Here is a 26,905-nt window from a genome sequence, read left to right on the forward strand (position 1 = left end):
TATCGCGTTACGTCATATATTTGATTGATGTGTAGTTCTTTTGTAAGTTGTAGGGGTGAAAACGAGTCGAATACCTTCGAACTATGATGCGGTTATATTCAGTTCAGATTATTATTAATAGTGGTCAAGTTCGGCTCATGTTCAAATTTTATAAAATTTTAGAGCTCATGCTCAGTTCTTGTTCGAGTTCATAAGCTCGCTTTTAGCTCGATTTTGCTCGTCAAATATACGATATACTCGAATTTTCAAATCGAACCCGAATATAACACAATTAAAAAAAAATATAGAACTTAACCTATACTAAATTTGATCTTTAAATAATTACAAAATAATTGAACATCCATTATTTACATAAAATATTTAACATTCTTACAAACTATAAATTCAAGTAAAAGATTATAAATCATCATTATAAATATGAAAAGTTACAGCACGCCAAGAATGAGGTGAAGACTTGTTGTTATCAAAATATGTAATCTGAACTTCCATCACGCTCTCCATCTCAGCATCTGCATGTTCCAAAAAGAAAATAATGGAATTAATAAATAGTGACACCCTTTAGTTTATTTTTCTTGCATAACATAGCTCAAAAATACCTGTACTTTCAGACTAGACTAGTGAGATACATAGACTCCATGTATTCCTGTACAATGATCATCATTCTACATTAAATAAGCCACTTAAACATTAACACTTAGCAATTTATAATTTTAATAGAAATTAAAGATAAAATCAAATAAATATAAAATACTTATCTTTTTCCAAATTTGTTAACAAGCCGGAAGAATAGTAAAAGACGTCCATTGCTAGAATATGCAATCTTGAAGCACTAAAATAGAACAGAAAAATATAGTGCAATATAATTTAAATAAATCACCATACATACTAAATTTATAAATCAAAATATAATATCCATGGACCAATATTAAATTCATAATAAACCCAAAGTATCCAAACGACTAGCCTCAAAACCAACTTAACAGAAACAAGAGTTCTTCTATGTAAAAGAAATATTATTTAAATATAGTTAATCCAATAAGAGTTCTTCTATGTAAAAGAAACATTATTTAAATATAGCTAGTCCAAATTGTAGCAAGCTGAAGCTTCTTGTCTTATTCTTCTTGGTCCTAAAATAAATACACATATCTTAGTTAGTAAAAGATTAGAGGAAAAATAAAAACTTATGAGTACCTATAATAAAATACTAACCATGACATAAAGAGCATAGAGTTATTCCAATGCATCAGCTGGATCTCCTTCCTCATCATATTCCTGCAACCAATAGATTAATAAGATGTAGTTTACTTATAAAACTTATAAATTGATTAATCAATAGGGGCTTACCAAAGCACCACAAGAATTAAAAGTACTTGATAATTTATACTCTGCTCTTAACCAATCAGATGTACAAATTAAGGCTTGTACAGTATCAGGTTTTAGAGAACTTCTATATTGATCCAATACTCGACCACCTGCACTGAAAGTGGACTCAGATGCCACAGTACTAACAGGAATAGACAAGATGTCTTTTGCCAGTTGAGACAATACTCTCCATTTTACGGCATTTGATTTCCATCACTGTAAAGCATCAAATGTTTCCCCAGGCTTACATATATACCTTCCTTCTTCAAGATAGACATCCAACTCAGATTTTTGGGGTGATATTTGGTCAAATCCTTGAGCCCAATCATCAAACTCGGCCCTGCTTTTGGTAACATTTGTACCACTGCTCACAACTTTGCTACTTGATGCCTCATTATTGGAACCATTACTGCCACCAAACTTTTGACCAACAAGATTTTTCACATAATGCTCATACAACTCATATAAACATCTCTTCACCATCTCAACATTTCTATTAGCCTCATACTCAGTTAAGTAAATTTTGGGAAAACAAAATATAGCCAACTGCAACTTATACCTCGGATCAAGTACGGAAGCAATTGACATTAGCAGATTGCACTCTCCCCAATACTTTTCGAACTTATCTTTCATTTTCAGAGCCATTTCTCTCATATAATGTGAATCATTAACAGAAGTTAACAACAACAATTCTTTTATTTTCCAAATTTCAGGAAGAAACACATTTGAAGTAGGGTATCCATACCCCGAAAAAACAGTTGTAGCCTCATCAAAAATCTCTAGAAATTGCATAACCTTGGTAGCTTTCTCCTAGTCCTCATAAGAAGGAAGACATTAGTAATAAGGATCTCTTCCCTTATACCTTGGAAATACATCTTTATAAGCTATAACAGCTTTTAACATCACATACGTACTATTCCATCGGGTTGAGACATCTGACATTAATTTCTTTGAAGTGTTTAATTGCAAGTGTTTAGCAATGTCATAAAACTTGTGAAGTCGACCCGAAGAACTCTTTAAATATTTCACACTGTCCCTCACATTAGAAATAAAGCTACCAATCACCGAAAGACCATCTTGTACCATTAAATTAAGCACATGTGCACAACACCTCACATGAAAAATTTTGCCACCAAAATACAAGTTTCCTTTAAGTGTAAAAGCATCTTTCAAGTGCCTAATAGCAGTATCATTAGATGACGCATTGTCCAATGTAATTGTTGTAATCTTATTCTCAATACCCCAATCATTCAAGCAAGCAAAAATGGTGTCACTGATCATAAGACCACTATGAGGTGGGGGCATATGGCAAAAGTTCAAAACTCTTTTTTGTAACTTCCGATTAGAATCAAGAAAATGAGCAGTGAGGGCCATATATCCTATAGTTTGATTTGATGTCCACAAATCAGAGGTAAGGCTAATTTTATGAATATTTGTAAAATAGGCCTTCAATTTTTTTATTCTCAGTGACGTACAATTTCATACAATCAGATCTCACGGTTACCCTAGAAAGAGGTTCAAACAGAGGGTTCAAACTTTTCAATAGCATTCTAAAAAATTGATGTTCAACCATCCTAAATGGGTACTCATGCACAATAACCATCTTTGAAAATATTTGCCTAACTTTCTCTTTTTCAAACTTAAATGAACTCAAAGAATTCAATTTTCCATCAGTTTCATCAACAGGATAAGAGAGTACTTGTTGAGATTTTTCAAAAACTTTAGCCAAACGAGTTGTGCAGGTAGTCATATGCCTGTTGAGATGAGTTGTTGACCCGCTAGGTTGCACAGCAAGCTTGACACCACAGTGATTGCAAGAAAGTTTTTTGTCACCATTTTTCAGATCCACCTCAGTGAACTCCAACCAGACCTTCGATGTTTTCTTCTTCCTCTTCCTTACTTTCTTATCACCATCAGAAGTTTTATCGCCTTCAGCACCTTCAATAGTTTCTTGGGCTTGCACATCGACTTGACCATCATTAGGGAGTGGGAGTTGCGGCTCATCACCATCTATTGCACCACCAGTTCCTAGATATAAAAAAAATTAAGAAAAAAATTGATTAAACAAAGCAACAATATAGTCTATTCATACATATATACTAATAATGTTTATATCCTGAGATGAAAAATAATACCTATTGTGAGATTTCCAGACTCCATTCTTTAAGGTTTGAATTTTTTGGCAGAAGATATATTGTTTAAGTTTGGGTGTGTCGCTAAACCAATGTTAAGATGTCTTTTTTTTTTGACAAATATAGCTTATAACCTTACAAACGAGAATTTGTTCTCAGAAATTCTCGGGGTGAGCGAGGATCGAACCCAGGATCTGGGACGACAGAGGATAAGCTCTTAAACACTTGATCTATCCAACCGTGCTCGTTAAGATGTCTATTTATACTTGAAAATTGACAAAAGAGAAAATTTTCATCAACAAATTAAGTTTGTACACAAGTCATGCCTTGATAAATGGGATTATGAATGATTTAGTGTGATAATTAATTTTCCCTATCAAACATTAACATATATATGTAAATTCACCCATCATTAATTTTTTAATATAATAACATAAAATTGTACATGAATGAAGATGGAATCCCATCTAAATACACCGAACTACTCGTTAATAATGTGATCGAATATGTATATCGAATACTCATAATATAACCGAGTTGATCGAGACTTTATTTGATCGAGTAATTTGATAGTAAAGATCGGATCGTAAAAATATTTGAACAAATAAATTAACTCAAATTTGGATCAAATTTATACGAATACGAGTCTCGATTATATTTATTCGAACCGATCACAAATCGAGCCCGAGTTGCTGGCGGTCATTTTCAGCCCTAGTAAGTTGTTCTATGCGCTAGTCTCCTCTTCTTAAAATTTTAAATCTTAAAATGGACATAATAGCGTAACAAATCAAATGATTTATGCTTTATACTACTCACTTGAGATTTCGAAGTTATACAAGTTTGTAGACAGAAACCATCAATTGGGGATGTAGCTCACATGGTAGAGCGCTCGCTTTGCATGCGAGAGGTACGGGGTTCGATACCCCGCATCTCCATTTTTCTATACACCAGCCGATGAACATCGATAAGCAGGGTCTTGCTGAAATACTATGCACAGACAATCTAAATTTTTGGAAATTTCCACATAATTGGAGAAAATGGTTCAATCCAAGGTAATGATCACCTGGGTCTTGGTGAAATACTATGCACAGGCAATCTAAATTTTAGGAAAAATCCACAGAATTGGAGAAAATGGTTCAATCCAAGGTAATGATCACCAAAAAGTACGAGACACGTCTATAAAACGAGGACCCGATCTCCATTTTCCGATCTCCATTCTTGTACAAGAAGGATTTTGATGTAACAAAACGCATGTGCAATCTGAATTTTAGAAGCAAAAAAAAAGTCCCTGGATGTGGAGGAAATGATTCACTTCTGAGGCCTGAGGAAATGATCACGGAGTAGTCAAAATCAAAAACATATCTACTCCTACCTCCATTTTTGTATAAGCGGGGTTTCAGTGGAATGCAAGGCGTCTAAAAATCCAGACGAGGAAACATTTCACTCCTGAGGAAATGATAAAATCCAGACGAGGAAACATTTCACTCCTGAGGAAATGATTTGGAGACACATCTACCAAACAAGGAGCGTATCCGATCTCCATTTTCATATAAGCAGGATCTCGGTAGAATACTAGTCATAGGCAATCTGAATTTTAGAAAAATTCCATAGAATTGGAGGAAATGATCAAGAAATAGCCGGAGGCACATCTGCAAAATGCACAAATTAATGAAGATACACAAGGAGGATCGTTTTATGCTCGTGTTATCGCGTTGATATACATATCCCAACCCAACTTGATAGAAAAAACACAATTACAAATGAAAATTTGGGGACCAGTTCTAAGGTTGGGGATATAAGTTCCAACAAATCAAAAGCACAACTTCCGTTCCTCCACAATCCTTTAGCGAGCCTTAGTAATGCATTCTCTCCATGATATACCCCTACCCCTTCCATCTCCTATTAGAGAAAATATACATCTTTCTTAGCTAAAAAGCAAACAAAAGAGCAATTAAGATTTGCCTCAGCTAACTCTAAGCACCAAATTGAGCTATGCAAAATAAAAGATAAATATATTATCACCGTATCAATCCCCCTAGTGTAAACTCGAAAATCTGATGCATTCAATTCCTCACACAAACTTAACAATCTAATGCATCGAATAACACATAACATACCGAACAACATAGACAATAACACGTAGTACTATTCCACAACTAAACACAGTAACAATTCCAATTTTCTCACAAATTAAATTAAAACAACAAATTCAACCAAAAGAACAAATAATCATATCACATAACACAACCAAAAAACACAAACACTAATTACCCCTACTGGCGAAACTACAATTTTAATATACTCGGAGCTAAAATGCATAATTATAATTATAAATATAAATAGTGCGCTCAATTTTTCAAGATATACCGGGCTAAAAATAGTTACTAATAGCTTAATTTTACAAGTTCAGTCGAGACTTAGCCTACGTTGCTCCCCCTAATTCCTCCCTTGTCCACTACCAAAACTCCGAACAGCATTCCACAAATTCCCCACAGACGACGCCAAATGAGGCACAACAGCTCCAATCCCATTAACCGCCGCACCGGAAACAACCCCAATAGCCAAACTCTGCAAATACCCAGGTTTCATATCCACTTTCATTTCCAAATTCATCAGCCTACTATTAATCACATCCAATTTTCGACTACTCGAAACACTACCATTACCAGTTTCTCCAGGACTACCAGACTTTCTGTTCTTGTTTTCGAGAACTAGTTTTCGAAAGAGAGCTTTTTGGAGGTCTTCAATGACTTTGAGAGAGGCTTCTTGGGGGTTTAGGCCTTTGGATTCATAGTGGGCTACTAGTTCAGTTGGGGTTGGGAGCTTTTTGGGTGGGGTTTTGTTGGTGGGTAAGGGTGGTGAGAGTGGGGGAGATGGTAGAGAAGTTGTCATTTGAGAGAGAGAGACGGAGAGAGATAAGGGTTTTTGAACTTGGTGGTGGAAGATGACGAGACTGTTAAACCCTTGCCCAAACCCAATCTGAAATGTGAATAATAGTAACAATTTTTTATAAAACTTAATTTTGTTTTGCTAAATTAAAATAATATTTATATTTTTGAAGTGGCAGGCAATTTGTGGTTTGAAATAGTTATTTTAATTAATTTATTGAATAAACTATTTTGAATAAATTATTTTAATTATCCGGTTGAATGAACTTATTTTTAATAAATTAATTTGAATAACTCATGCAAGTAATTTTTTTCAAAATTAATTTTTGAAATAAAAGTCTTTTTAAATAGTTGACTATCAAACATTAAAGTTATAGGTTCTTTTTGTTCAAAACTTTAACTTAATTTAAACAAATATTTTTTTATCAAAAAACTAACTTACGTAAGTTTCAACAACAATCTAGGCCTAATTTATGTTATTTCTATAAGATAATAAAATTTAATTTAATTTTGACAAGAAAGTAAATTAGAAAAACATACTCCCTCCATCCCTTAATACGTTTCCCAATTAATACGTTTCCCATTTTGACATTTTATTTATCGAATTTATAAAAGCAAATGTAGTTATGATTCATTTTGTTAAATTCGTATTTATGAATATCTTAATACAGTAAAATTTTTATATTTAATATTACTACGAAATTAAAGATATTAATAATATTAATAATCTAAAGTGTGAATTGACAAAGATGTAGAAGTAAACGTTTTTAGAGATAGAGAGAGTATTTTTTAAGCATTAATATACCGATAAAAAAATACATAAACATTAATCTGCACAAAAATTAAGCTACTGTGTTACAAGAAAAAGAGGGAGTATTACTGCACTCTTAGTGTGAAAAAGGAGAAGATTGTTCATATAATCTCAGGTAAGAGAGAGGTGAATGCTTTGTTCTATTATTCTCAGGTTCATTTTCTCCTTTGTCTTTGTCTTCTCCTCTCTTTCTCAGGTTAAGTGTGTTGTGTGTGTGCGTGTGATTTGAGCTGCAGAGTGTGTAGTACAAATAGAGTAAACAGGGAAACCCCAGATAGAAAACCCTAAAGATGAAAGTAACAAATATGTCGATAATAAAGATATTATCGACATATTTGTTACTTCTTAGAACTACGAAGAAATAACCTAATGTCTTCGTAGTTCTAAGAAGCATAATTGTTTCATATGTGTGATAATCAAGTGTCATTGTTGTATATTCTTGATATATTTGGCTAATGCAATGTTTGTTTAATATTAGTGTGCATCTATGTCAAACCCAAGACTATCCGAAGAGCTCGAAAGCACAGCAGAATCCCACCCTATGGTAAAGCACTGCACATTCTGAATTATTCTACTGATTTAGATGGTTTGCTTTGAATTTAACTAGGTTTGTGTTGATGTAACTAGGCCACAACGGTGTCAAATAGGCCTGAGTCGTCTGGCACGATCCCCCCGCGCCAGTCGGTTCCATCAACCTTAGCATCACTTCCAAAGTATGATGTAATTGATGTGTTTATTCAAGGTTTAAAGGAAATACAGGGTGAAGTGTCAAAAGAAGAGTACTCGTGGGCTAAATTGCACTTGTCAAAATATAAAGGACGGATTTTATTGTTTTCTAGTTATGACAAAGCTAACAGGATTCGACTACTCAAGGAGGGTAATGCCGAACATAAGCAGAAGTAAATACATGTCTCTTACTCCTCAGTCTTTTCTTATTCATTTGAACAGTTTTTCCTTATGTAGGATGTTGGATAGATGTGTAATAGTACTGGAATCACCCCGTAACTCTAGATTTATTACGTCAAATGCTGCAATTATTTGTTTGACATAAAACCTATATCTTGTTAATGTTGCTGACTACCCTCTTTATTAGAATAAATTACTTTATTACAGATATACCTATTTTAAAATCGGTATTATCCTGGTTAGTAAATCACTAATGTTTATGTATTGTGTCCTGTTAAGGTATGTAATGATTATGTATTTTGCCCTGTTGAGGGATGTAGTGATTATGTATTCTGCTGTCTGCATTTGTGCTCCATTGCATGAATGAGGGCATGAGTTTCTTTACAATGATCTATTGAATTACATTATGGCTACGGTGGCTAAGCAAATAAAAATTTGACTGAGTCAAATTGCTCGCTGTCATACTGATGCCAAATTTTATCTGATAATCCCAGATCATCCCGGGACCTTCTCCTTGTAGGGCCCGAACTCAAACTCCTTTTAGGCTGTGACGATGGCCGTGTGCGGTGTAGCTGTAGGGTGGGAATCTACAAAACAGAACCGGAGGGGGGTGGCGTCCCCGCGGCACCTCCGGTATGAGGATGAGAAAGGGTTTTGAGGAGAAGAAGGGCAAAGTTGGGATTATGCAGATATGTTTGTGAGGAGTACGTGTGTGCATGTAAGTATATGTGAGAGAGGGAGAGAGTATATATGCTTGTAACCTGTAACCTTCCTTCTGTTCTACCTTTTATAGGCCTCCTACTAGGGTTTAGGGGTTTGTCCCTTTTCATCTGGACCGTAGGTTGGCCTTTTGGACTGTAGGGCATCTGAACGCCTGGGATGCGTCAGAGTACTATCAGATCTGGATCGTAAGAACGTCCTGGATTCCGGGTGCCTGGAAGGTGGTGATGTTGCCACGTGTCCTGGGCTCCCCAAGGTCAACGCTGAATCCGTCAGAGTACTATCAGATCTGGACCGTAGGAACGTTCTGGATCCCGGGAACCTGGACGGTGGTGATGCCGCCACGTGTCCTGGGGTCTTATGTTTGGGCCCTGGGCCTCTTCAATTGGGCCTGACTTATTATGGGCTATCATTTGCCCCCCACTCCCTTATGCGGGTTTACCCGGATGGGGGAGTAGAGTAATTGTCCTTGTGCCGCGGCGCCTTTGTAAAATTTTGGGGGTTGTTTGATTTGCTGCCCCCAAACCCCGGGGTCAAATGGGGATGAGACTCCGGGGTTAGCTTGGTTAGTCATTTGATTTTAGTTCAAGGTGGGGTTCCTTGAAATACTTTGGAAAATTTTGGGGGTTTGATTTATTGCCCCCTAAGCCCGGGGTCACATGGGGATGAGACTCCGGGGTTGACTTGGTTAGTCATTTGACTTTAGTTCAAGGTGGGGTTCCTTGAAATACTTTGGAAAATTTTGGGGGTTTGATTTATTGCCCCCTAAGCCCGGGGTCACATGGGGATGAGACTCCAGGGTTGACTTGGTTAGTCATTTGACTTTAGTTCAAGGTGGGGTTCCTTGAAATACTTTGGAAAATTTTGGGGGTTTGATTTATTGCCCCCTAAGCCCGGGGTCACATGGGGATGAGACTCCGGGGTTGACTTGGTTAGTCATTTGACTTTAGTTCAAGGTGGGGTTCCTTGAAATACTTTGGAAAATTTTGGGGGTTTGATTTATTGCCCCCTAAGCCCGGGGTCACATGGGGATGAGACTCCGGGGTTGACTTGGTTAGTCATTTGACTTTAGTTCAAGGTGGGGTTCCTTGAAATACTTTGGAAAATTTTGGGGGTTTGATTTATTGCCCCCTAAGCCCGGGGTCACATGGGGATGAGACTCCGGGGTTGACTTGGTTATTTGATTTTAAGTTCGAATTTTGGGCACGGTTTGGTGGGCAAGTACACTCCTGACATTTGATTTAACTGGACTCTGAAAAGCTGTCGCTGCAAACCCGGGATGCCAGGCGGCTGTTGGGATTCCAGGCGGGGTCAGAGATATACACATGTTATGCGTATCTTTTGAGTGTACAGTTTTTTGTTTCCCCCCCTTTTTTGCCTAAAAAGACGCGCCGTGACATGATTGCAGTAATGGTAATAACTGCTGCGGTTATTAATTTGTCGCCAATCAATTGGTGCCACGTGGCCCCGACGGTTTCTTTAACCCAAAAACCGCTTACATCTTCTTTCTTCCTTCTATAAATACCACCCTCTCCTTTTCTTTTTTCATTTACGCAAACACTTCTGCATAGAGAGATAAGAGCATTTTACAGAGATTTTTGGAGCATTCGCTGTTGAAGCCGCATTTCCTTCTCCTGCTACTTCGTAAGCATCTTGATTTCTCACCTCTCTCCTTTACTTCTTTTCCATTCGTTATCGCCATGCATGTAACCATTTTGTGAGAGTTTTGCTTCGCTCTTTCGTATTCCTTGTTCGAATTTCATGACTGTCTTGTTCATTCAACCTTTAATCTCTGTAGTTTGTAGATTTTGCATGGCCTTTGCAATGGTTTTGTGCTTGATTTGCGTATTTAACACGGATTTTGGTAGTATTGTATGCGCATAAGTGGGTTTTTGTAGTGTAAATAGTTGTAGAGCCCGGGGCGTGTTCTTGGTATATGCTTTCTGTTGTATATGTATGTATATGCTGCAGATCTTGGTTTTGGGGTAAGATACGTACATGATTTGTTTCTAAACTTGTTCTGTTTTTTTGTCTTGTTTTGTTGTTGGGTTCGGGTTTGACATTGACTCCGGGGTGCGTTTACATAGACACGTGTAGTATATGCCAGGTAGTCGTTTTAAGCGTATTGCTACTCTTAGGAATCGGTATCCCGAGCATCCTGTCGGGTTAGGTGAACTTAACTCCTTCTACCCCTCTTCCTCTTCTGGCTGCAGTTCAGTAGAAATGCATCCCCGGGTTGACCCGCCTCAACAAGTTTTAGCTCAGACCCTAGTATTAGGTCCCGGGGGTACCTTATCGAATCCGGATGGGTCGTGGGAGGATGTAGATGAATATTTTGTCCAGTGCCGAGTGAACCCCAAGCCCATGAGCTTTTATTACAGAGATTTATCCGAGGCATATGGGGGCCCGGATGGTTTGGGAGGCCGGGAGCCTTATAATGAGGATGAGATGGATAGGAAGTTCTTCACCGCCCCGGGTACTAGGTATGAGTGTGGGGCAGTTCATAGAGAGGTTCAGGAGAAATACACAGACGCCGAGGTAGATGGTGCCCTTAGGCTTGCCTTTAACCTTGATGACACATACCAGTGGAGATGGCCTGAGGAGCATGAAAGGGTATACCACCGACCGGAGGGGGGATGGGTTGGAATTCCACTTGAGCATCTCCGGGGCATGCGCCTCGGATTACATCAGTTCACCAAATTCCTATGCCGGGATGTTTATGGTATCCCTTTTACTCAGCTAGCCCCGAACTCGGTGAAATGGATCAGCTGGTTTTTAGCTTGCTGCCATGCCAAAAATTACCTCCCCACCTTCAAACTTTTTCATCATATTTTTAAAATTAAGAGATCCACCGCTCGGCCGATTTACGAGTTCATGTTTAGGATAGAGGATTGTGGGTATCCTTCTGATAAGATGGTGCTCCCGGTTAGTATGTTGACGTCGCTTAAGGGATGACACCGGGAGTTCATTTTTGTCCGGGGTGGGGATCTGGAGTTCATGCCACTCCATAAACTTGAGATTAAAACAGATAGGTTTCCGGTCCAGCGGCTCGGGCAAGCAGCTCTCGCGATGGTTTATGCCTTCTGTGGGGCACTTGGGACGCAGTGGACCCGGGACTATTTTACTAGCAATGAGAACATGCATGCTGCCGGATGTAAGTCTATTGCCTTTGCTTTATTTTGATACTGTATCTTTTATTGATTGCTTGTATCCGGGATTGATTTCTTGTTGTTTTCCTTTTCAGGTATTCCGAAGTTGATTCCCTACCCCCCAAATATGTCTGCCCAACTTAAAGATCTGTCGGCCAAGCTGCGAAGGATTGGGGGAATGACTAGCGTGGATGTTGGGAAGAAGAAGGTTGGAGAGGGTGATGATGCGGCCCGGAAGGCGGCGCCGTCTCACCCGGGGAGGACAACAATCGTGATCGACGAGCCCCGGTCCGAAGACGTGCAGCAGGGGGATGTGATAAGAGTTCCAGTACCTCGAAAGAGGAAGGGTGCCCCTGCGAGTTCCGGGGATAAAAGTGGCGATGTTTCTGAGGGCCCGGTTTCAAAGAAGGCTGCTATTGATCTGGCTCCGGACACTCCGGAGACTCTGAAGGCCCTGCTTGCTAGTTTTACCCCGGAGGCTCGCCGGAGGGAGTTGTTTGAGAATTATGCCAGCACGGCGGAGAGGAAGAAATACAGGAAGGACCCCCTCGACGACTTCCTGGTCGGGCTTCAGGAGGATATCACTGCTGTAAGCCTTTTTCTTATTTGCCTTCTTCTTTGCTCTTGTATTTGTGTTGCCTAATCACGATCTATAATGTTTTCAGGCTAACTCCCGGGTTGCTGGACTAGTTTGTATAACCCGAAGCCTTCAGGCGAAGGCTGATGCTGCCGAAGTTTACCAAGTTGAATCCGAGCGGCTAACCCGGGAGATTAAGGAGTTGAAGGAGGCCAGTGCAAGGGAGGCTGCTGCTCATAAGAAGATTATAGATGAGATCCGGGAGAGGCAGGACCGGGCTGAGGCTTCTGTCCGGGAGATGAGGGCTGAAAATCAGAAGTTGAAAGATGATCTTGCCGCCTGGCCCACCCCCGAGGAGGTTCTGGCAGGGTTCCGGGGGACTCCCGCGTATTTCGAAGAGCTGAATGACAAAGCGCTGGAGAAGATCCAGATCTGCTGGAATGTTGCTTCGAAGTATCTCGGCGAGGAGCCTCAAGGTACAATAGACGTCTTCCTGGAGAAGTATATAGAAGAGGAGACCCGATTGGAGCAGGAAAAGGAAGCTGTCCAGGCAATGGAGTCTGGTGTTGGGACGTCCAGCAATGTTCCCTTCTTCTCCGGGTCGCCACTTGCTGAGCAGCCTCCCCTACCAGAGGGCAATCCGGAGCAGCCTCCTTCGCCTCCCGCCGACTCTGCCGCTGAAGCTTAAAGATTCTGCCATGTCTTGGCATGTAATTTTATTTCCTTATTTTTAGTTTGAGCAATTTCGAACTGAGCCTTTTGGCTTTGTTAACTTGTCTGTAATCTGAATGATTTCGGTTTACCCCCCGGGGTGTGGTTCCCCGGGGTAGTTTAACATGATTGTGCTTTTCTTTCTTTCCTTATTGATTTGTTAGGAAATTCTTTGGAGTACACATGGGCTGTGTTTCTGCGGACCCTGGGTTGGGGTAAAAATATTTGACTTTGAGAAATTTTATAAGTACTCATGGGTTGAGTTTTTATAGGACCCCGGGCAGGGGTAAATCTCCATTTGATGAAAAAATTCAAAGTACACATGGGCTGTGTTTTTACAGACCCCGGGTTGGGGTAAAAATATTTAACTTTGAGAAATTGTATAAGTACTCATGGGTTGAGTTTTTATAGGACCCCGGGCAGGGGTAAACCTCCATTTGATAGAAATTTTCCAAGTACACATAGGCTGTTTTTTTTTTTGATGGTAAATAAATAAGCGACACAATGAAAGTGATTCAAACTATGGAACACTTAAAGTAGAGTTTCTCATTCATATTAAGAGCAAAAATTACATTCTGGGGTGAATGAGGACAGTGCTTTCATCAAAATATCATAATATAGATGTAGATGTGTTTCCAGGGTGTGCACCTTTTCCTTGTTGGTAGAATTTCCTTAGGCGGGTTCCATGCCAGGTGTTGGGGACCTCGGTTCCGCTGAGGTAGCTTAGCTTGTAAGTTCCTGGACGGATCACTTCTTTGACTATATAAGGGCCTTCCCAGTTTGGCTGTAGTTTTCCCTGGTTAGTTGGGTCCGAGGCTTCAGTGTCCCGGAGTACTAGATCTCCTGCCACATATTTCCGTATTCTGGCTTTCTTCGCAAAGTAAAGCTTTGTTTTTTCCTTGTAGCTTTCCATTTTTACTACGGCCCGATCTCTTACCTCGTCCAGGAATTCGAGGTTGGTCCTGAGGCCTTCTATGTTGGAGACCTCGTCAAAGTTGGTCACTCTATGAGAAGGGGATCCGGTCTCTATCGGTAACCGGGCTTCAGTACCGTAGGCGAGCTTGAATGGAGTCTCCCCGGTTCCCGTCCGGGGGGTAGTTCTGTATGACCATAAAACCTTCGGGAGTTCATCCGGCCAGTTCTTTTTAGAGTCTTCCAGTCTCTTTTCCAGGCCTCGGAGTATAATTCTGTTTGTGACCTCAACTTGTCCATTCCCTTGTGGATGGGCAACAGATGCTTTTTTGTGTCTGATCCCGAGTTCTTTTAGATAGGTTTCAAAATCTGAACCCACGAACTGCGGACCATTGTCCGAGATTAAGACCATCGGGATCCCGAACCTCATTACAATCGTGTCCACAAACTTGATGCAGTCTTGTTGGTTAATGGTTCTCATAGCCTTGGCCTCCGCCCACTTAGTCATATAATCTATTGCTACCAGGACATAACGGAGATCCCCTTTCGCTCGAGGGAAATGACCCATGATGTCAATTCCCCAGACAGCGAATGGGATCGGTGAGAGAACGGATCTCGGGAGGCTTGACCCCTGTTTTGGTACGTTGCTGAACTTCTGGCACTTACTGCATTTTTTGACATAGGCGACTGAATCAGCGTGGATTGTTGGCCAGTAATAGCCTTGTCTGATGACTTTGTAGGCTAGAGCTTTAGCCGCTAGGTGATCCCCGCAGATCCCTTCATGAACCTCCCGGAGGCAGTAATCCGCTTCCTCCGGATCAACGCACTTTAGAGTTGGTGCAGAGAAAGTTCTCCGGTATAACTGATTATTTTCTAGAAAGAAGCGTGCAGCCTTATACCTGAGGTACCGGGCTTTGTTCTGATCTTCCGGCAGGGTACCGTCCTTGAGGTAGGCTATGTAGGGCGTCATCCAATTCTCCGGGTTGCTAACACAAAATACTTCTTGTCGATCGGTGCTGGGGGCTCCGAGTTCCTCGAAGTAAACCGAACTGCTTAAATCTGAAGTATTCTGGACGAGCTTGGACAGCTCGTCTGCTTTCGCATTTTCCTCTCTGTTTATCTGCAAGATGGTCGAGTCCAGGATGGTTTCTAGGATTGCTCTAACCATTTCCTGATATCGGGCCAATTTAGGATCTTTTGCGACATATTCACCATTGGTTTGTCTTACCACGATCTGAGAATCGCTGTAGATTGTTAAACTCCTTACTCCAAGGGATTTGGCTAGCCTAAGCCCGGAGAGTAGGGCTTCATATTCAGCCTGGTTGTTTGTTGCTTTGAAGGCGAAGGTGATGGCCTGCTGAATTACGAATCCATCCGGGCTGGAGAGGATCAGACCGGCTCCGCACCTTTCGGCTGTGGCCGAGCCATCAACATGTAGCGTCCAAAGATCCCGGTTGTTAGACTCTTTTTTTCCTTTGGAACTGGTTTCAGGCGTTTCGGGGGTTTCTGGAAAAGTACATTCCATGACAAACTCGGCCAACGCCTGGGCTTTTATGGTTGTCCTCGGGATGAATTTGATGTTGAATTGGCTCAATTCAATTGCCCAATTGACTAATCTCCCAGAGGCGTCCGGTTTGTGGATGATTTTGCGAAGTGGTTGATTAGTGATTACTCTGATTTCCCTGCCTTGGAAGTATTGTCTTAGCTTTCTGCTCGAGTGTACGAGGGCCAGTGCGAATTTTTCCAAGTTTGGGTACCGGGTTTCGGCATCTTTCAGGACTTGGCTCGCATAATATACCGGGGTCTGTGTCCCATTTTCCTCCCGGATGAGTGCGGAGGATACTGCTCTTTCCCCGGCTGCGATGTATAGGTAAAGGGGCTCCCCGGGCTTTGATTTTGATAAAATAGGCGGGTTCATCAAATGTCGCTTTACTTCTTCGAACGTTGTTTGACAGTCCGGGGTCCACTCGATTAGCTTCATGTTGTACTTTCTCAAGTTTTCGAAACACTCCCGAAGGTCCTGGATGTGTTCTGAGATTGTGACCGACTTGGCGATCATGTCATCAACGTAAGACTCCATGTTCCTGCCCAGTTGCTCTTTAAAGATGGTATTCATCATTTTTTGGTATGTTGCTCCGGCGTTGATTAACCCAAACGGCATCATAACAAAAGCATAGACGGCCCGGTGTGTGATGAATGCCATTTTTGCAATGTCTGCCGGATCCATCTTGACCTGGTTGTAACCCGAGAAGGCATCCATAAAACTTAACATGACATGGCCCGAGGTCGCGTCTATCAGCTGGTCGATATTGGGCAGGGGGTAAGAGTCTTTAAGACATGCTGAATTGAGGTTTGTATAATCCACGCACATTCGCCACTTGCCGTTGGGTTTTTTGACCAGCACAACGTTTGCTAACCAGTCCGGATACTTAATTTCACAGATTATGTCTGCCTCTAACAACTTCTCGACTTCTTGGTCGATTGTCTGTTGCCTTTCCGGGGCGAAGTTCCTTCGCTTTTGTTTGATTGGCTTTTGCTTTGGATCTACATCCAGACTGTGCATGGCCACGGATTCATCGATCCCTGGCATGTCTCCCGGGGACCAGGCGAATACGTCAGCGTGTTCTTTTAGTAGGTCGATAAGCTCCTTTTGGAATGTGGTTTCCAAGCCTTTTCCGATTTTGATTTTTCGGGTGGGGTTCTCGGGTTCCAAATCTACCTCGATTGTCTGTTGGGCCGGTTCTACCTTCGTCTTCTCCTTGCTCTCTACAAACTTTTGAATCCGGGCATCAGCGTTGGTTACGCTGTATCCGGAGTCTTCGATCATGTTCACATCCAAACGGGCCCTTTTACTAAGGTGTTCTCGATGCTTCTTTCTGCTTTGTCCCTTGGGCAGGGACATTATTCTCTTCCGGTTTTCCGGATCCGTTTCTGCCATGACGAGTGCTTGACCATAGCATTTACCAGCCATTTCCCTATCTCCTTTCAGTTCTCCAGTGCCTCATGGGGTGGGGAACTTGAGTTTTAAGTGAATAGTTGAGGGGATCGCCCTGAGCTTGGTGATAGTGGGCCTACCAAGGATCATATTGTATGAGGAGGTTGCGCTTATCACATAGAATTTCATCATATGGGAGACCTGTCGGGGTGCGGTTCCAAATATGATGGGAAGATAGATGATTCCCCGGATTGGAATCATGGTGTTCCCGAATCCGTACAAAGGGTCTTCAAGGCAGGGATCCATTCTGAGGTGTCCGAGCTCCATCCTGTTAAGCGTGTGCTCGAATACGATATTAGCAGATGAACCATTATCGACTAGAATTCTTTTTACCTCGTTGTTTGCGACGTCGAGGGTCACCACTAATGCCAAGTTGTGATCCGGATCGAGGCCCTCATAATCAGAGTAAGAGAAGCAAATCGGTTCGTCCTCCTGAGTCTGGATCATCATCACATCATTCTCCCGATCCGGGCTCCGCGGTGGAGAGGCTGTGCCGCCGAAAACAACATTCACCACATTTTTCCCTCTTCCCGGGGCTCTGTCTTTGTCATTCGAGCCCCTTTGAAGATACTGGTTCATGTTTCCTTTATTGATTTGGTCTTCTACGAACATCTTGAGGGAGAAACAGTTTTCAGTAGTATGGCCATGATCTTCGTGATAGCCACAATGCTTGTCCCGGGCCCTGTTTTCGGGCGGCGCTAGCAAGGGTTTTGGCGGATAATAAAACGGTTTGCCCTTGATTTCGCGCAAAACGTCGGCCCGGGGCCTGTTGAGGGGTGTCCACTCTGGTTCCGGCTTGGGTTCCTTCTTGGCCTTTTGTTTCCTTTCGTTTTTTCTTGATTCGGGGTACGTTTCCCGGGGTGGGGTTCCCCGGGACTGCTGAATGTAGTTGGCTTGCATGTCAAGCTTGTATCTCTTGTCTCTCCGGGATGACGAGCGTCGCTCCGGAGACTCGTCATCGTCATGTATTCTTCTGTTCATCTTCATTGATTTGAGGAAATCATTTTCCTTTATGAACTTTGATGCCAACGCATATGCTGACGCCAGGCTTTGGGGCTCCCTGTGAATCAGGTCTTTGATATAACCTTCACAAGATATCGGGTGCAAGTTTCTTCGAAAGATGTTTACTGCCTCCTTTTTTTCTAAGTTGGAGAGTTGGTTGATTGCTTCCTGGAATCTTTTGATGAATTCCGGAAGGGGTTCCTTGCTTCTTTGTTGGATCGTTTCTAGATGACACATCTGCAGCTCGTTCATTCGGTTGGCCCTGAATCTTTTCAAAAATATCTCGCGGAAGTCTTTCCAGGAGTCCACACTCCGGGATGGTATGCGGCTGAACCATTTCTGAGCGCCCCCCTTCAGTGTTGATGCGAAGAATCGGCATCTAGTCAGGTCGCTGTAATCATAAATATTGGATATTTGCTCAAAATAGTTCAGATGCTCTTCAGGGTCAGCCAGCCCGTCAAAAGAGTCAAAATTGAAGTGCTTCAGCCCTGACTCTCTAGGGGTGGCTTCCAGACTCTTTGTGAACGGGGTCGCTGCTGCCCCTACTTCCATGTCGCCCTCCACTTTCCTTTTAAGGTCTCGAAGGGCCCGGGCCATTTGTTCTTGCTTGGACTCCTTCTCCGGCTCTGAGTCTGAGGAAACATGAATCCGGTGGGCCTTTCTCTTTAGCTTAGCCTCCTCCTCCCGGATCCTCCTTTCTATAGATTCTTGGGCTTTAACCTCTTCTTCTTTCCGGATTCTCTCCCGTAGGGCAGCTTTTCTTATTTCATCTCTGGCGTCCTCTGGTGGTTTTTTTAAATTCTTTGCAATCCGGTCGAAGACGGATCCCCGAGATTCTCCGGACTGTTCTTTAGACCGCTCTCGCTGATCCCCTGGGCGGGTCTCCGGCTCGGCGTTCTGCTTTTCCTTCCACAAGTCTATAGCCGCCTGTATCTGTTCCGGGGTCATGCTTCCCCATGGGTTTGTGGTGATCCCTGTGTGTTTGTGGGTAGCTTTTTCAATGACTATTCTCTGATCTCCTGGTTGGAGATTTTGAGAGGGAGTCCGGGTTATGGGGAGCCCTTCGTCCAGGTCTTCCATGTCTCCATCCCTGGGTTGGGGAGGAGGCGGTAGGAAAGAGGCGGAAACTGCTGCTTTGCTTTTTCTCGTAGTCATGGTTACTTGGAAATGTTATGAATTTACAATAATAAACCTTGTAGAAACGGGTCTGAGAGATGGGTATTAGCGTTCTTACTGGGAGATGGTGTTTCACGTTTCTCGGAGGTTCGGCCCCTCCTTCTAGCGCCAATGATAATCCCAGATCACCCCGGGACCTTCTCCTTGTAGGGCCCGAACTCAAACTCCTTTTAGGCTGTGACGATGGTCGTGTGCGGTGTAACTGTAGGGTGGGAACCTACAAAACAGAACCGGAGGGGGGTGGCGTCCCCGCGGCACCTCCGGTGTGAGGATGAGAAAGGGTTTTGAGGAGAAGAAGGGCAAAGTTGGGATTATGCAGATATGTTTGTGAGGAGTACGTGTGTGCATGTAAGTATATGTGAGAGAGGGAGAGAGTATATATGCTTGTAACCTGTAACCTTCCTTCTGTTCTACCTTTTATAGGCCTCCTACTAGGGTTTAGGGGTTTGTCCCTTTTCATCTGGACCGTAGGTTGGCCTTTTGGACTGTAGGGCATCTGGACGCCTGGGATGCGTCAGAGTACTATCAGATCTGGACCGTAAGAACGTCCTGGATTCCGGGTGCCTGGAAGGTGGTGATGTTGCCACGTGTCCTGGGCTCCCCAAGGTCAACGCTGAATCCGTCAGAGTACTATCAGATCTGGACCGTAGGAACGTTCTGGATCCCGGGAACCTGGACGGTGGTGATGCCGCCACGTGTCCTGGGGTCTTATGTTTGGGCCCTGGGCCTCTTCAATTGAGCCTGACTTATTATGGGCTATCATTATCTACAACTGAAACGTTTGCTTCTTTAGATTAAAGTTCAGTTAGATCAGCTCCAGTAAAACTATTCTCCTAATTGCAGTTAGTTTTTAGGGGTCTAGCTGTTTCAAGGTTAAAATTAGTACTCTACATTTTCCAAAGGTTCATCTCTTAAATTCTTCCCGCAAATTGCTATACTCACCCCTGATTTTAAATACAAAACCATAGCTGTCTTCTACTGTATTAAAAATCTCGCTCAGAGGTAGTTTGTTGTTTTGTGTATGTTGTTCCATTGTCATCTTGTGTATTTTGTATATGTTGATTACATTGATATGCAGTAGTGATTACTGTTTGTATGGCGTTATCAGAATGCTTGAGAAATATCCATTTTAGTCTTATAGTTTAGCATATACTGGTTGTAGATTTATAAATAGAGTATGAATATAGTATTGAAATTGTAGTATGTGGGAGGTTAATTGTTGTTTGATGTGATGACAGGAGGAGAATGTTGGTTGAAAGTGCGAAGCAGAGACAAAAGAGAAAGCAGTGAGTGACTGAGTGGGGAGAAGACAGGGAATCGCTTGGTGTTCAGTTCTCCGCTTCTCCAGCCTGGGCATTATATTTCAGTTTCAGAATTATATCTGCGTCTGCTAGAACTTGGAGTTCAAAATCGTTTAATTGTATGTTTAGGTGATTATTGACTTGGATTTTTATCTTCAAAAGTCCCTACTTTTCGAATTGAGTTCATCATGTTTAACTATTTAGTGTGCCTGATTTTGTTTCTTAGTTGAATATGTGATGCAGCACCGTTTGTTAACAAGCCATTGCAAAACAGTGTGGATATGCATCAAATAGTATAGCTCACATGCTGAAGTGGTTCGAGTGGTCATCATCGAATTATATCAATTATAATGTTCAATTTTTGTTCATGACAAAAAGAGGGTGCCAATATAATACAAGGTACACCTGCAAAAACATTAGAAGAAAACTTGTTACTTGTAAGGCAGCAGCATGGCAAAATATGAAATGGAAGTGGAAGAAAATCCATAATGACTTGTTGAGAATTTTAATGCAATCAAATTTTGAAGAAATTGAAATAGATAGAAATATGAAATTCGGAATGACTGTCAGATGAGTATTCTCATAGGCTTGCATAACGTAATACCGCAAAATTCACTAAGCAAGCAAACAAATAGACAAAGACTTCATTTAGTTTTCATTCATATATTGACAATGGAGTATAATAGTCAAGATTCAAAAAAATACATAAGATGCAAAACAAGTAATAATCGCATCCCTCCGCTACGAGAACAGAAACTATATGTCCAAATGATCAAACCACCTAGGAACCTACCAGCTTCCTTAGAACTCGAAAGCGATAACAAATGACAGCAACCAATGAAGAGCAAAAATTATCATAAAGGCAGCAGCCGCAGCACCCTGCAATCACTTCAACTGACACTCGTAAGCAACTTTGGCAAAGTACATTATCGTATTTCAAAAACAATACCAAATTTGACATCGTCTTCAAGGCTTTATCTGTCATGGTTTGAGAGTCTCAGTGCATGTTTCAGTTTCTGTAGTCTTCTCCTCAAGAGCCTTTTGGTTTTCAGTGTGTGTTTTTCCTTCTTCGATTTTAGATTCTTGGATCTTCTCATCAGCTACTATTGCTCGTTTTTCAAGTTCTGTAGTCTTCTGACTCTCTTCTGCAATCTTCTTGGGCGATTCAGGTTTTTGAGTTTCTACAACTTTGCCAACATTTCCCTCCTCAACTACCTCTGCTATTTGGATCTCATTAGCAGCTTCCTCGATCTTTGTGTCTGCTTCAACGTGTCCATACACAATAGGATAAGATGTTTTTTCTTCCACAACCTCAGCTTTACTGCTAGCAGACTCGACTACAACTGATTCTGATCCTGAGGTTTCTATAGCTTGGTCATGTTCTTCAATCTTTTTATCCTCAACTGCCACTGTTTCTTTTATCTCGATAGCTGGTGATACTTCAATATCTTTGTCTGCTTCATCCTCGACAGGGGAATAAGCAATAGATTTTGATGTCTTCCCTCCCAAAGTTTCAGTCACTTCATTAGCAGGTTCAACTTTAAGTGATTCTTCTGCTTTCACCATAGCAGGAGCATCAGCAATTGGTAATGCTGTTTTTTCTACTGAAATTTCAAATTTATCAGTAGCTGCTTTGATTTCAATTGCTTTTTCTGCTTCAACAGTAGCATTTATAACAGTTGGTGCTGAAGTTTCCCCTAGGATTACAGATTTTACAACTTCAGTTGTCTTGGTTTCAGAGATGTTGGTGTTGTTTTCTTCAGCTTCACATGCATCCACTTTCACCATCTCTGTCTGAGTCATGTAATTTTCAGCTAAGCCTTTCACTTGTTCACTCTAATAATGAAGCAGAATGGACCCAAAAAATAGTTATAAGACTAAAAGAACATAATAACTGTTGGAAAAACTTAGTAATTTAGACCAAGTTATTAATCATTTTGAGTTGATACACTACATGTTAGTGTTGTACATTGGTGGGATTGCATTCTCCTCTGCGAGAAGATTCCAATGCATATTGACGCTCAAAATGAATAAATAGTTAATGAGAATTGAAGTTCCAAATTACGACTCTTTAAAGTGGTAATTAAGTTTTGTATCACATCGAGAGTTGTCCATTGTCCATACCTATTCCTTGTTTTCTTTTCTTATTAATACTTTGTACCACATCATTAAGATAATACAAGTCTCTTCGTGTCTCTCTTTATAAATAGATTCTTAGGAATTTGATAGCTGATTTATACATACAAGCTCGCAGTTTTATCCTGGTTCCCAAGCACGGATAGGGAAAAGACACAGAGATCAAATCTTAATCTAGTCTCTATTTGTTTTCTCAAATCCTTCTCCTTGAACTATAATTAGTTCTGTAATTGTGTATTATTTGTTTTCTTAATCCTCCTCTTTAAACTATAATTAATTCTGTGTTCACATGCTTCGTTACATGAATGAATTGTTTCTTGCTTGACAACAAATACTAAATGAAATGTCATACAAAAGAAAACAGCATAAACTAAATTATATATCAAATAAAAATTGGTATACATTGGACAACCCCCTCGCCCATCCTATCCCACTTGATTGACACGAAATTAATAGTAAAATGTTTAAAAATAACATAATCTATACAATGTCTTTCAGTAGATCCTTTCTTATATAATGTTAAAATTAAGCCATCTTCTTAGAGCTATTTTACGTAGAACAAGGAGGCATCAGAGATAAGTGAAAACATAAATGATTATGGGTTATGAATTTTTTAGTGGCAGGGCGAGATATAAACATATTCTAGAACATAATTTATTTTGCCTGTAGTATTCTACTAGCACAAGACAAGTATTCTATAAAGATTGAGAATACACTGGACAGATTTCGAAGTGTTTATATGACTAAAATGATGTACTAAACAAATTAAAGGAATCCTAGATTAGCACAAGCTATCACATTTATAAAAAAGATGATAGAATGCTAGAAACAGCTTATCAGACGAAAAGGGCTGGGAAACAAGAAAATGAAGAGTAAACTAGTGGCAAGTCTTTGATAAACAAACATACAACGCTTTCTTCTCATTTCTTTATCATATAACTCCAATTGGTCGAGATAGTAGGTTTAAATTTAAAATAGAAGATTATCATCTAAACATATAATCATAAATCAAGTAAAAGACAAAAATATAAGGAAAAAATATGAACAAATGAATATAAATATTCAGGATGGATCTGAGATGCCAACAGAACACTGGACAAAATGAAACAGAGCAACTTGCATTAAGATAGATACATTTTTTTAAAATGATCAAAATTAACTAAATTTGAATAAACTAGGAGCCATAGTCACTGGTATAATCAGTGAGGTCAATTTGTTTTATAGTTCTTAAACATTACAGCAAAGCATTAGGACTTGAGTGCGGTCTTTCTCAGTAATGCGGGATTAAAGGGCTCGTGTCTCACTCAATCGACTCTTTCAAATTATGACGTTTTCAAATACTCGCTTAGTTTGTAGATACCAGAATACGTGAAAAGATATCGATACATAATATATACCAAACTAACATTAACATTAATTGGTAAACAATTGCCAAACCCTATTTCATCATAATTTAACGTAAGGCATCTTGTACACATAGATATAATTGTTTTCATATCAAATAAAAGTATGCCTTGATAAAACACAAAGCAAATCCAACTCACTTGAGCTACATGTGAATAAAAAAAAGAAAAAGCATATATACTTTACTTCCTAATTGGTGTGTGTTCAGTTGTCTGAGGAACATATCGTTCCCACCATAACTGCTTTCATAAAATATTGTAGTAAAGCTATAAGAATGGTGGATATAATTATACACACACAAATTATAGTGATTTGTTATTGATATGGGGTCACAGGTCACTTGTAACTTCAGCCAAGTTTCAATTAGTTTTGCCCCAATGACCACAATTTTCCTAATCACTACTTCCCCACATTTGTACAGCACACTCTACTAGAATCCAGAAATTTATAAACGAAACTGATCAAATCTCACAGTGCATCAAAAACTACATAAAACATATTTATGTCAAAAAAATTCATTAGTAACTTTTGAAAGAGGAGCTACCGAGCTAGTGATTTTCTAAAATTAGCTGGACTTAAAAAAAAAATTACAAATTTTTAAAGGGAAGGCATTTTCTAACTCAAAGTACTGCCTACATTTTACAAGGCTAAATAGACGATTTCTGCAAGGTTTAGGGTATCAGATTCCCCTCCCTCCGGGCTCCGAGGTTAAGAATTCCGAGACACATGATTGAAATTTTCATGATTGGCCATAAAAGATAAAGATGATAACACCAGAAACAAATCTAGCCAATGCCACATATCTAATTATCTTGCAAAACTTTGAACACTACAATAGAATCTTGTTGATAAATAATACCTTATGGCATATTAATATTTTTTCCCCAGGTCCTAACATAACGGAGACAATGTATTTAAACTTCGACAAATCATAACATTCACCAATCTCGAGTTAATTAATAAAACTTTAACTATAGTTGGAATTAAAATTTTAACTATATTTTTTGCTAGCAGAGACAATATTTTTTTGGTCCGGATTAAAATTTCAGTTCTATGAATGATTTAAAACCTTAAGTTCTCACTCTGTAAAGAATTTTAAAAAAACCCATAAAAATAAAATGTGAAGTTGGGAGGTTGAAAATAAAATGACCTGTTTGAAAAGATTACTGAGAGACCTGGACTTGTCAGCATCAACAGCAACCTCCTTTGTCTCGATAACAGGGCCAGAAACAGTAAGCTCCTTCTTGTCAACCTCATCTTTCTCCAGTAAAGCTGTTGCCGGAGCATCCGTTGCATTAGCTTTTGGTTTGGTCGCACAGGCTCCCATTGTTTCTGCTTACTTTGCTTTCTTGTTTTGTGTTTCTCTGTGGAATTGTACTTTGTCTGGATGAAAGGAGTTGAGGTGCATTAATATGAATTTTATAAGTACATTGGTATGTTATTTATAGGGGCGCGAGTTATTTATTAACCGACATTCTCAAGTTACTTTGAGGGAAGGTAGACGTATTTATTCGGTCTTTTTCCCTAAAAATCGTGTCTGAAAACGATTATATAACATATTGTTTTTTTCTTTCTAACCATTGGATAAGAAAAGTTTATCTCTTTCTGCATATAATAAGCGGAAAGAGATTTTAGTGTTATACTTTTCGCGCTAAAAATCTACATAACGAGTAATTATCAAAAAGCCTTTAAAATGCCACCGCGCGAAAATCCTAAACAGTCGGTTAAAACCGATTTCTAACCCGTATAACAGTTACAACTATTAATCAAACAGAGAACTCGAATTGGAGGCGAATTGTTGGCGATTCCTTGCGATTTTTGTTATTGTTTCTATTCCTCGCCGATTTCAGCTACGATTGTAGAAGAAGGTATGTTCTTGATTCGTTTTGGGCCTTCAATTTGTATTCTAGGATTATTGTGTATTCTTCAATTTAAATTATTGTGTGTGTAATAATGGTTGTAGTTGTTGTTCAACTGTTATAAACTCCCTCATTTGTTGTGTTTGTGATTTTGTTTGATTTTGCATAATGGCCCCTTTTTTCATTCAAATTTGTGTTGTATGATTGTAGTCCAACTACCTAGACTACATTCTGACCTAAATAATGATTATAAGATGGCTTACCAAGACTTATACAAAGTAGCCATTTCAATAGAGTGACTAGTTTTGGCCATTTTACCAACTTTGCATGTAAATTGCCATGCATGAACAACCTAATCATGAAACTACAAATGTGCATTCCACTCTAAATCACATATATGAAGTTATGTTCCAAAATGATTCGGTTTCAAGTAGTGGATCAATGATATATTAGAAATTACATAACTATCGGGATTCAAATCCAAAGTATTGCATAACTTGTCTAGTTAAACAACACTACATCAAAATACAACAAAATACTTAAATAAAAGGAATTATCGTAAGAGCAAACCTAACTAATTAAATTAGAGAAGTCACCTCATAGTCGGTGTGTGGAGGTTCTGGGAGGGGCGTCAGCTCTCAAAATACATGTCACCGACACCGGTAGTGACTTCGGCATATATTTCATGATCATTTCATATGGTGATGGGAATGGTAATCGACATGTCGTAAAGAGTGAATTTTCTCCGTGGTGCATGCCTCTAATCCCATGCGGTGGTATCGTCACCACGTAGGTGGGACACCCAACCCTTGACGTGTTCAATACGTACTTTGTCCTGGGTGGCACCTTCCCGAGAATTTAACT

General features: G+C 40.2%; 4 protein-coding genes and 1 non-coding gene across 6 annotated transcripts; 2 read left to right on the top strand and 3 right to left on the bottom strand.

The window, feature by feature from the left end:
• Window positions 1-1,230: 1,230 nt before the first annotated feature.
• LOC141674845 (zinc finger BED domain-containing protein RICESLEEPER 2-like) lies at window positions 1,231-2,736 on the bottom strand. The gene is made up of 4 exons (XM_074481548.1): window positions 2,236-2,736; window positions 1,619-2,172; window positions 1,345-1,504; window positions 1,231-1,272 (listed from the first exon to the last, which is right to left on the bottom strand). The coding sequence occupies exons 1-4, from the start codon at window positions 2,734-2,736 to the stop codon at window positions 1,231-1,233; spliced, it is 1,257 nt and encodes a 418-aa protein (XP_074337649.1).
• A 1,620-nt stretch (window positions 2,737-4,356) lies between these two features.
• Window positions 4,357-4,429, top strand: TRNAA-UGC (transfer RNA alanine (anticodon UGC)). Its single transcript has one exon. It is a non-coding gene; the product is annotated as a tRNA-Ala (tRNA).
• A 1,374-nt stretch (window positions 4,430-5,803) lies between these two features.
• LOC141670756 (uncharacterized) lies at window positions 5,804-6,458 on the bottom strand. Its single transcript, XM_074476742.1, has one exon. It carries the CDS (start codon window positions 6,384-6,386, stop codon window positions 5,931-5,933), a length of 456 nt encoding a protein of 151 aa, XP_074332843.1. The 5' UTR covers window positions 6,387-6,458; the 3' UTR covers window positions 5,804-5,930.
• An 898-nt stretch (window positions 6,459-7,356) lies between these two features.
• On the top strand, window positions 7,357-20,823 carry LOC141672499 (uncharacterized). The gene is made up of 4 exons (XM_074479118.1): window positions 7,357-7,389; window positions 7,672-7,737; window positions 7,821-8,092; window positions 20,580-20,823. Exons 2-4 carry the CDS (start codon window positions 7,681-7,683, stop codon window positions 20,629-20,631), a joined length of 381 nt encoding a protein of 126 aa, XP_074335219.1. The 5' UTR covers window positions 7,357-7,389; window positions 7,672-7,680; the 3' UTR covers window positions 20,632-20,823.
• Window positions 20,824-21,230: 407 nt separating this feature from the next.
• Window positions 21,231-25,611, bottom strand: LOC141675124 (uncharacterized). Of its 2 annotated transcripts, none has more exons than XM_074481842.1 (2): window positions 25,333-25,611; window positions 21,231-22,436 (listed from the first exon to the last, which is right to left on the bottom strand). In XM_074481842.1, the coding sequence occupies exons 1-2, from the start codon at window positions 25,507-25,509 to the stop codon at window positions 21,624-21,626; spliced, it is 990 nt and encodes a 329-aa protein (XP_074337943.1). In that variant the 5' UTR covers window positions 25,510-25,611; the 3' UTR covers window positions 21,231-21,623. The 2 variants fall into 2 exon arrangements, with proteins under 2 accessions (XP_074337943.1, XP_074337942.1); XM_074481841.1 differs by having other exon boundaries at window positions 21,233-22,478.
• Between the last annotated feature and the right edge of the window lie 1,294 nt (window positions 25,612-26,905).

Source organism: Apium graveolens, chromosome 7 (genome assembly GCF_009905375.1).
Source record: "Apium graveolens cultivar Ventura chromosome 7, ASM990537v1, whole genome shotgun sequence".
Classification (NCBI taxonomy): Eukaryota; Viridiplantae; Streptophyta; class Magnoliopsida; order Apiales; family Apiaceae; genus Apium; species Apium graveolens.

What these genes read in the sequence shown, in the direction of transcription:
- LOC141675124 (XM_074481841.1), bottom strand. Translation starts at nt 25,509, where the DNA reads ATGGGAGCCTGTGCGACCAAACCAAAAGCTAATGCAACGGATGCTCCG. An exon ending in TCAGTAATCTTTTCAAACAG is followed by an intron (nt 22,479 to 25,332) that starts GTCATTTTATTT and finishes CTTCATTATTAG; the next exon opens with AGTGAACAAGTGAAAGGCTT.
- LOC141674845 (XM_074481548.1), bottom strand. Translation starts at nt 2,736, where the DNA reads ATGGCCCTCACTGCTCATTTTCTTGATTCTAATCGGAAGTTACAAAAA. An exon ending in CTGTTATAGCTTATAAAGAT is followed by an intron (nt 2,173 to 2,235) that starts GTATTTCCAAGG and finishes TATGAGGACTAG; the next exon opens with GAGAAAGCTACCAAGGTTAT. An exon ending in TTAATTCTTGTGGTGCTTTG is followed by an intron (nt 1,273 to 1,344) that starts GTAAGCCCCTAT and finishes TATTGGTTGCAG; the next exon opens with GAATATGATGAGGAAGGAGA.
- LOC141672499 (XM_074479118.1), top strand. Translation starts at nt 7,681, where the DNA reads ATGTCAAACCCAAGACTATCCGAAGAGCTCGAAAGCACAGCAGAATCC. An exon ending in CAGCAGAATCCCACCCTATG is followed by an intron (nt 7,738 to 7,820) that starts GTAAAGCACTGC and finishes TGATGTAACTAG; the next exon opens with GCCACAACGGTGTCAAATAG. An exon ending in AATGCCGAACATAAGCAGAA is followed by an intron (nt 8,093 to 20,579) that starts GTAAATACATGT and finishes ATGTGATGACAG; the next exon opens with GAGGAGAATGTTGGTTGAAA.
- LOC141670756 (XM_074476742.1), bottom strand. Translation starts at nt 6,386, where the DNA reads ATGACAACTTCTCTACCATCTCCCCCACTCTCACCACCCTTACCCACC.